General features: G+C 43.6%; 1 protein-coding gene across 1 annotated transcript; it reads right to left on the bottom strand.

Annotated features, from left to right (window-relative positions):
* Positions 1-6,175: 6,175 nt before the first annotated feature.
* Positions 6,176-8,631, bottom strand: LOC136833080 (protein enabled homolog). Its single transcript, XM_067094725.1, has 3 exons — positions 8,356-8,631; positions 7,270-7,513; positions 6,176-6,675 (listed from the first exon to the last, which is right to left on the bottom strand). The coding sequence occupies exons 1-3, from the start codon at positions 8,629-8,631 to the stop codon at positions 6,176-6,178; spliced, it is 1,020 nt and encodes a 339-aa protein (XP_066950826.1).
* Between the last annotated feature and the right edge of the window lie 1,400 nt (positions 8,632-10,031).

Raw genomic sequence — 10,031 nt, 5'->3', positions numbered from 1 at the left:
TTCACTCCATTCCTGCTCATGGTAAAGAACAAAAAGTCTTCAGGTACTCTTTTTTTTTTTTTTTTAATGTATACACTCACACACATTCACTTTTCTTATTTTGCTTGATGTTCATTCGAAGCAGTCTTGAAATATACGCACAACCACACACTGTCAAAAGACTACCAAGCAAACAATGAAGTGATGAATTTTAACCAGTGAAGCAGATAAAAGGACAGAACAGTCCTTATGAAAACGTTTCCACTTGAAATTCCATATAAAACAAGCTGGTTGTCCATGAGTCCCTTCATATATTCTTAGAGGAATCATAGGAAACAAGAATTACTTCCCAATTTTTTCTAAGAATTAGTTGTCTTTTTATGAAACTTTCATCCTTAAATTACTAGTAAACCATGAAGTGACAGCCAACATCGTTACGACTATATTTTAATGTCACATGAAATTAACAGTTTTCGTTAAACATTCAAGGGGTTAGGGACATAGTTTTACAAAAAATAGTTTCGCGATTTTTCCATTATTTTCAGAAATAATTTTTTACTATTTCCGAACAATATCAGAGTAACACGGTTATCTGGAAAATAGTGTATTGAAGTTGAATCAGTCAAACCCAACAAACGTTTGAATGTCATAAACTATAGGCTACCGTTACATCCTTTCTTTCAGTTATGTGGGAGCTGGGTCCTCTCGGGTGTCAGGTGCTGACAATACAATATAACAGGTTCTCAGACCCTACTAAGGATTCAGAGCTGATGAAACACGGTTTTTCGGCAACTCCATTTTGTCAAAGCATCGGATAAAGGTGAAAGTTGGCAAGTGTATATTTTATAATCCTACCCAATTTCTGTAAGTATTATTCAGTACCTAAGTTCAATAGTTCTGGCACTTATCAAAGTAAATGTGCGTTTCCTATGTCAGAGCCATCAAAATCGCAGGTGAGGGTTTGAATACAATAGTGACGTTAACCTATGACGTCATGAGGTCCACCCACAGTGAAGAGAAGTTTACATATGGGGAAAACGTCTCTTTACTGTGGCTCTACCCACTTGCCAATGACATATTCACTAATTGATATTAGTACCCAAGGCCAAGAGAAAGAGGAGGTCTGCTCACTTCCCCCCAAATCCCCCATGTAGGCGGAACTTTGTCTACCTCCTTATTGCATCAGCAGGTGAATTGCCGTAACGAGCAGGTACCTCAAAGATACGTCATCGCCTACGTAGTTACCCCAGGTGGGAGACGACTCCGTCCTATTGGGTAGACCTTGTTTCTCTTGGCCTTGTTAGTACCCATCCTAGGCTTCAGCGATATCGATGATGGCGAGCTGGGGATTTGTTATCGTCCCCTTGATAGCATTATCATTCTCAATATTGTATTATCATTATTATTATCATCATTAGTATTATTATTATTATTATTATTATTATTATTATGTGGAGTTTTCATCGCAACTTCCACAGCAGTTGTTGGGACAAAGTTGTTAGCTTGGAATTCTTCCATTTTCTTGGTATTCGTAGTTTCTCTTTTAGAAATAATTCAGTGCATGTAATTCATCCACATAATGAACCAGTCTATAGCTCATTTGTTAAATCTACATCTATTTAGGGTGGGAATACAAAAAGACAATCCGTTTTGTTTTACCTCAGGTTTCGACACTATTACCTTCTATTTGCAGCAAGTCAGGAGCGGTCACTAGAAGTAGAATTCAAATGAAAAGCAGTGATTCCTCATTTCCCTCAATTGTTAGAGATGTAAAGGTCAACGCCATTGTTTAACTTCAGTTAGTGTAACCCATTGCTATTTTTTTTTTATTCATATCATACAGCACCCTAAACAGCGCTCGTATACTCGCTGAGAATAAAAGGTAATGGTAGGAGTCAAGATCTTGAGGACGAACTATTATTTACCTACTTAATATCAATCAAATGTAGCACGCTTTAATTTGATATGAATGGAAAGGAAAATATATTGAAATCAGTTTGAATGAGAAACATAGTCATAATCATTGTGTTTTAATATATTTTGGATGTACAAATAACACGTCTAACACTGTGCATAATTTACTTACAAAATGTCTTCACCGTCACTCTCGACTCGAGGAAGTCATCATCCCTGTTCTCATCGTCGCTAGCGATGATGTCCATGATGACTGGTTCCACGCTCTCATGGATATTGTCTATGATTGTCTAACAGGTCCTGCCCACACTTCTGGGGTGGCCAAGTAACCGTTACCCACTATAGAAATAATTACCTATTCACGGTGTAGTCAACTTGCCACGGATCTTCTCGCTTGTATACAAAGTGGCAAGCCGTAGCACAAATGCAGTCTTGCAACCACGGGAACAATTCTATATCCTGCTGTCCATTACCGAATTTGCCAAAGCCTACTAGGCTGTGTACGCGTAAGCATATCCATTCGCCGCCTACCTGGTGGGTCACTGGATGGGCAGAGCCTCATGACGTCATATTTCTTTTACGTCACGAATTGTTTTAGGATCCATGTCTAAGATTTTCTCGGTTCCGGCGACTTCATTTTACTCTATAAATATCAAAACTATCGAATTTAGGTACTAAATAATACTTGCAAATATTAGGTGGGGTTATAAAATATACACTTGCCAACTTTCACCTTTATCCAATGCTTTGACAAAAAGGTGTGCCGAAAGACCGTGTTTCATCGGCTATAAACCCTTAGTAGTTAGTAGGCTATACCGTGGCCTTACTTGTTCTGTTCGAGTTTCCTTGTGTTTATGCATGAACCTGCGTTTCTTTTTCTTTGCTATTTGTTTTAGTTTTTATTATTTCTAACTGACTATCATTCATCTGTTCCAGTGGCATTAGACTGAACTGAATAGAATTGAATTGAATTTTCTTTAATTTAATTCAATCTAATTTTCTTTGTTATTTATTTATTTATGGGTGTTATGTTTCCAAGAGGTAAGACAGGCATATAAATGGCGGTTTAGCTTTGTCAAAGCATAAACTATGTGATGGAGGATTTTCTTTCGTGAAGTTCCACCAGAACCGTTTCTATGTTGCAGTTTCAAGAGCAGATGGAATCTTTCATTTACTGCAATGTTCTGGAACTTTAGTTAAATACGTTAATTTGTATAAATGTTTAGTAAGATGGTAGGGGATATTCCCGTATAATTAGTTTATATTTGAAAGCATGCCAATACGATTTTCGTAGAAGTTTTACATAATCTGTGTAAGATAGTTCCTGGTCGATTCAACGAGTTTATGCAATGTTTATTACCCGTGGGCGTGAGTGTGTGTATGGCAGGACTTTCCAGAGCTGGAGGCGATCATCTAAGTAGCATCCCGTCCTTGGCAAAGCACAAGACAAGACCAGGCAAAGCAAGACAAGACAAGATAAGAGCGAAGCAAGACAAGTCTCAATTCTCCAGATAGAAAGAATACAGTGCTTTCAGTTCAGCATACTGTATATACTATTTTGTTGTTGCTTCAAGAGAGGAGCTGATCAAAGGACTATCCCTGTCTATCACTACAACGAGTACGATCGGCCAGAGGTTATCATTGCCTCCTGGGACACGCCATTGCTTAAGTGTGTTAAATAAACTTATATTTTTATACAACTTCGTGCTTTAAACACTGCAGGCATAAAGCCATTGCAACTGATCTTCAAGAATTCTTCTCTACACACCGCATGACAAGCTTGTTCTGTATAGAAAGTTTACCTATGATGACCACTACTACTACTATTACTACTGCTGATTCAGCATTAAGCAATAATTTTAGTTCGTTATTTTTCTAAGAAATGATTACAGAGTCAAAAATATCTTCCAGTTAGAAGACTAGAAGCTTTCAGAGCTGCTCTCAAATCAACCTAGTACTGTACTTAATGTGAGATTCGTCCGAGATTCTGAGACCAGTAAAAACAAGTAAAAAATGCGCCGAAGTTTCTTCGGCGCAGTCGATTTTTCTGTACAGCGCGTAATGCTGTATGAAACTTGTCAACGCTCAGTTGCTCCCCAGATGCTTTTAAATGAAGGTGCGTCGCGACGGCTCCAGAAAGCGCTGTCAGATGCACAATGGCTAACAATAACCTTAAATAAAATAAAAACTACTGAGGCTAGAGGGTTGCAATTTGGTATGTTTGATGATTGGAGGGTGGATGATCAACATACCAATTTGCAGCCCTTTAGCCTCAATAGTTTTCAAGATCTGAGGGCGGACAGAAAAAGTGTGGGCAGACAGACAAGCAGCCATCTCAGTAGTTTTCTTTTGCAGAAAACTAATATGGGACGGGAGTCACGTTTGACGTCATGTGACAAAGTGAGTCTAGTTACACCAACTTGATCGCCTTTCTGCAAGTTGTTTATTGTCACCTTTATTCCAACTTGAGAATGAGTGACACCTCAGATTTAAATGTTGCTCCAGCCCTCTGCAATGTGATGCTTGGATTAGCTCTTAATGTGGACTCCTTCAGTCCTAAATCTTTTTGAGTATTATCACCACCTAACCACACAACACTTTGGTATGATTCAACATTCATATGGAACAAAGCACAGACACACACGCACACAGACTCACACTATATATATATATATTGTTATGTGTGAGGGCTTGGCTGATGGTTTTATTACTTGATTTATGTAATTTATAAGGCCCTGCGTGCCAAGGACACACGTAACCTGTCAATGAAGCTACAAATTAACCTCAAAGACAGCTGTTTAAACACTCAAGGTCGCCAGTCGAGGGAAATTAACCTCAACACAAAGAATATGCCGTTAACGAAGGAAATTACGATAAACGTCGCCCGACTTTGGACGCAGTCAATCTCTACTTGTTAATATGGCATTAAAACACAACGGCTCTTCCGAACAATGGATTTGAGACACAAGGCTGCATAAAGAATTTGAAATATCTTGCTCAACCTTCCCTAATTCCTAGTTACTTCACTGGAGTAGTTGAATGTCGCTAAACAATATACATTATGCTTAATCTAGACTTCGTACAAGCAAGTTGTGGCTTGGTAATCTAATAATTAGGGTGGCGGAAGGACGAAACAAGGAAACTGGAAATACAAGAAAAGGGGCTAGTAGTTGACGAAGTTTTGAACAAAACACAGACTTTACCTTGGACGACTAGTAGTTGCACATAAAATGGACGATCGCAAGTTCTGGGATGAATTTGCCACTTCACTACTAACATAGACTATAGACAAAGAGACAAAGGGTTGTCCAAGCAGGAAGAACTGATGTGCTCTACCCTCGATAGTTAAAATCTCTCTCTGCGACCTCTCGGGATCGCACACGGGGTATCGCCTCTTTACGCCCTCAGGGTCTGAAACTTTGGTCAGAACAATTCCTCGACATAGTACAAGGAAAAAAAGCTTAAGGCCACCTTTCATAAGGTTGATTGTGGAAATTTTTCCAATGGTGTTAAGTCCCTAGTGCTACTGAGTTCTGCTATGTCAAACGTTAAATTTGAATGGCCTGACATTACCCTGCTTGGACAAAGACTTTTCCCTGTCTGGTTCAGTCTGTTTAATATTACTATGAAAAAAAATGCATCGAGGGCAAACAGCAGAAATATTTATAAAAGCTCCCCCTTTTAAGAGGGCCTTCACTCCCTTTTCGGGCGTGAAGGTCTGTACTAAGCAAGCTGTTCGCCTCTATTATATTGCTCTTCTGCCCTGAGTAGATTTGTCCTGTGTAGCCTACCTAGCTACAGAACTACCTAACCCTAGATAGGATATGAACTACAATCATTACTTTACCTAATTCTAACAGTACTAAAAGGTGCTTACAGTTATTATATGCTACCTCCTATAATCGTGATGTTTTAGACCTAGCCTAGTGGTACATTCTATTGTATTCCCTAGCCTAATCTAACCTAACCCGACAGTAGCACCATCATAAGAGATGATGTTCTAACTAAATTACAAAGGTTTTTGTGTTTAATACAATTAGTAATTACCAGTTAATTATTATCTAAAGTTAGTTACACTACTCACGTGATTACTGTGGCTCGGTGGTAGGTGGAAGGAACAAGGCTACTAATTTGATGACCGTACTTAAGGTGGTCTAGGCTATGTATGAGAAAAGAGATCACACTGGCTACCTCCTCTGGGCAAGGAGCCAGGATCACTCTATGGTGGTAGGGCATTGTGCCAAGGGGGCACTAGTGCCAGGATGAGCTTATGGCTCGGCAACTACTGGGCTCTCTTCCGCACCTTCTTCTTCTTTGGGTTCCTCCAAGGCCTATCAGTATCAGGCCTAGGAGGTGATGAGGGCACTGACTCTGGGGACAGGCCAGACGGGCTAGTGGGCGTGAAGTCAGGGGCAATTTCATAAGCTACAAGAGGGCTCCCTACTCCGGCTGCTGCGACAACCAGAGCAAGAGCGATCTTGACTTCTGCGTCCGAGGAGGCCAGTTCCTGGTCTCCCAGAGAAGGTGTAACAATTTGATCCTCCAGGGGTTCATCTGCTGGGGCCAGATTTGGTGAAGAAGAAGTGTCGGGTGCTGGAGGCTCTCCGGTTGCGATGATCAAAGGTGTGGGGAATCCTAACTCTCCCGGAGGAGGATCCGCCTCATGATTTAGGCCCGGCATAGGGTCCTTTTCAATTGACGGCTCAATGTCCGTGCTGGACGGAGCATGGCACTGCTCAGTGCTTGCAAGTGGCACTGGCAGCAGTAGATGGTCAGGCATGCCTGACAAGGGGTCCGGAGGTATCATACCTTGAGGACGACTTGAACTTGGCTGCGGCAGAGATTCCTGCCCCAGCAGGAGATCGTAGCCTCTCCGAGAGTCTTGTTCGGGGGCGTCCGCTGGGCGTTGCTTACTTGGGCAGCCCTCCCAATTTGTGGAGTGGCCTGTCCGCTTGCACGTCCTGCAGCGGTACTGCTCCTCCTGAATATCTCTTCGGGAAGAGGGAGGACCTCTTTGTGGGCCAGCCCTTTGCGGCTGGAGAGGGCTAGGCCTAGAATGGTTCGGTGTGTGCCCCTTCCGCTGACCACTTCGGTGGGCGGAAGGTGGGGTTTTGTCCTTATCGGCTGCGAAGTGGCATTGGTAACGGGCTTCCCCAGAGAAGATCCCGACCCAACAGGAAGTCCACTCTGGGCCGAATTCCACCCACCACGCCAAGGCGGTGGGGTAGCATGCCCCAAGGTGTCATAACCTGGAGCTGGACCATGGGAACGGTAATGGTGTGGCCCTCTATCCACTTCATTTCCCACCAGGTTTTTCGTCAACCATGGCACCGGCTGGCACTTGGGCGATCAGGCTAATGTCTGCCGCAGTGTCACTGTGACTGGAAGGGTCACGGGCAGGGTAGTGCTCTGAAGAGGGGCCACCGAGATGGACTGGGTTTCCAATCTCTCCGGGTAAAGGATCTTGTGCGGACTGGCCGCAGAAATTAGGTGCTAATGAGGTTGACGAATTTTGTGGTGGGGACATGATGTGGACAGGCCGGAGATCCAGCATTGTAGTGGCTGGCAGCACCACAGGATTTGCACTGGCCTCTTGGATAGGCTCTGTGGCCTGCAGTAACTGTTGGAGGAGAGGGCTGAGCGGATGAATCGGGAGAGGAGTTCTGGCTGGTGGTAGTAGGCTGCTTATTAGTGCCTAGTTTAAATCGGCACTCAGCTTCAGTGTGCCCCACCTTCTTACAGTGGGTGCACGTAGGCTTGCTCGGCAGTCCATTCTTCGGGCGAGTGGAGTTCGAGAGGTAGGCCGGCGGAACGATGCGCTTCTGAGAGGTGCTGTGAGACTGATTAAAAGTTTCCCACGAATCGGCCATGCGGCAGGCTTCCATAAGTGTGGTGGGCTGCTTATCGTTAAGATATACAGCAAGGGGCCCAGGCACACATTGGTACAGGTCTTCTAGCATGGTCCGATTGAAAAGATCCTCAAACGTCGTGCAGGCCAAGGAGTTGAACCAGCGGGTACCAGACTGGGTCTTGTGACAGGCCCATTCGGTCCAGGACCAGCCGACCTCCTTGGCAAGACCTCGGAACCGCTGTCTCCATTTCTCTGTGGTTATTTTGTAGGCCTTTGTAACGACTCTACGAACTTCCACCATGTTGCCTCTCTGGCTCTTCTCCAGTGAGCGAAGTGCTGCCTTGGCTTTTTCCTCCATATGCTTGGCTAGTATTAAGGCTCTCTCCATCTCTGTGGTGCTGTAGTTATCGAAGAGAGCCTTAATTTCCTCCAGTCATGCTTCTGGCTCGTCCTCAGTCCACTTGGGGACGAGGGAATTAATGCTCGAAATTGGAGCAGTTGGTGCAGCAGGTGTAGGGCTGGAGGCTTGCTGTCTAGCCATAGCTTCGGCATTCTCCATTTTTCTCTCTTTTCAGCTCGAGCTCCTTCTCCTTGATGGCTAGCTCACTTACCTTGCAGGCTAACTCATGCTGTCGTCTCCTTTCTTCTCTGTCTTCTTCTAGCTGTCTCTGCTCGGCTTCATACGCCCTCTGTTCTTCTTTATACTTCCTCTGTTCGGCTTCATACTTCCTCTGTTCAGTTTCGTAATTCCGCCGTTCGAGTCTTTCTTCCTTCTCCCGCTTGGCCAAGTCGTCCACTTGCTCCTTGACCCAGGTGGTAAGTTCCGAGCCTGTGAGACAAGCCGCCATTCGCAGATCCAGGAAGGCTTTATAAGTCTCTGCTGCCATGGTTCTGTTGGGGAAGGGCGTCTAAACGGGTCGACTGGGCGTACTTGGGCAGCGAGGAAGTGTCCCTTCAGTGACGTGGCACCTTTCAAAAGGTGGCACTATGGTTGGGTGTGCCATGTAAAGGTCACACTGGTGGCACTCAGTATCCTTAGGCACTGGTGCAGGTTAGGTACCAGGAAGACTTTCTCTTCTGTGTTCCCTTTTGTTTGGTTTTATTTATTTTTCTAGTTGCTTGACTGGTGGCACTATGGTGCCAATGTGTTCCTAGGAACCCTTTACTTGAGTCCAACTAGGCTATATGGGAGGAAATGCACTCTACCCCAGCAGAGTGTAACAACTGAATGAGAGTAAAGAGGAAAATTAAAAGAAAGAGAGAGAGAGAGAGAGAGAGAGAGAGAGAGAGAGAGAGAGAGAGAGAGAGAGAGAGAGAGAGAGAGAGAGAGAAGTAAGCTTATTCAGTTGATGACAGTGCTGCAAATTATTGGCACTGTGGAATAAAGGGAATTTGGCTGCTTTTCTTTAAAGATCCTCGTGAGTGGCTGGTCCCAGTACCCAGTGCTAACCCCTTCCTATTTCAGAGGGTGAAAAGCTACTGTTCTTAGGTATGGGTAACAGGCCTCACTCGTGACCGACAGTTTATCACTGTAATTAAGCTTTAACTTGTCCTCATCTACTTGTGGGACAGAGGTGTTGCTTTTATTTGGTTTAATTAAATTAATTGTCCCGGTGTCGGCCCTTCTTTCTTTGAAGAGGGTAACGCACACTCGATTAGGCTTACTGGGATATATGAGAGAGAGAGAGAGATTTTCAGTCAGCCAATTTTTGAGAACAGTTTAAGTAAAAAAATTTTTTTTTCCAGTGCACAAATTGGCAGGGTTAATGAAATGCAGGTACGTCGTCTCGCAATGAGAGGATTGTCTTTAACAATCTTAACCAGACGACATCTACAATGAGTTGGAGTAAAATTGTAAGTTCTTTCTTTATATGATTTTCTTTACATCAGGTATTTGTATAGGAACTTGTTATTTGTATTAATCCTAACTAAGACCTATCGTTCCCTGACTAAATTATACCTTGGTTTTATCTACCGAAGTCTGTCTAGCTAAAATATTGTGAGGTGGATCTACTACGCCGAAGAAAGTAGTTCCAAGAAGTGGCTGAAGGCAAGCGACTTATCACACAAACAGTGACAATAAAGATCTTAAAATGGCGGACGTAGGAGCAGTCACTTATGTCCCCCAAACTGTCGGGCGAGTCCCATTAGTTCACAACAATTTCAAACCAACTGCGCGGCGGAGGAATACCAAAATGGCGGGTGTTTGTCCCAAGTCAATCTACACAAAGCACTCGAATTCCTCCCACAACGCACTAAGCAAATGCAAGCAACCAGATTTACTCTA

The sequence above is a fragment of the Macrobrachium rosenbergii genome, chromosome 51 (assembly GCF_040412425.1).
Source record: "Macrobrachium rosenbergii isolate ZJJX-2024 chromosome 51, ASM4041242v1, whole genome shotgun sequence".
Classification (NCBI taxonomy): domain Eukaryota; kingdom Metazoa; phylum Arthropoda; class Malacostraca; order Decapoda; family Palaemonidae; genus Macrobrachium; species Macrobrachium rosenbergii.
This window is presented reverse-complemented; position numbering and strand designations above follow the sequence as displayed.

Excerpts from the sequence above, each read along its gene's own strand:
- LOC136833080 (XM_067094725.1), bottom strand. The coding sequence starts at position 8,631 with ATGGCAGCAGAGACTTATAAAGCCTTCCTGGATCTGCGAATGGCGGCT. Across the intron at positions 7,514-8,355 it reads AGCATGAGTTAGCCTGCAAG|TTACTGCAGGCCACAGAGCC; the intron begins GTAAGTGAGCTA and ends CTCCTCCAACAG. Across the intron at positions 6,676-7,269 it reads CCGTGACCCTTCCAGTCACA|GCATGCCTGACCATCTACTG; the intron begins GTGACACTGCGG and ends ACCCCTTGTCAG.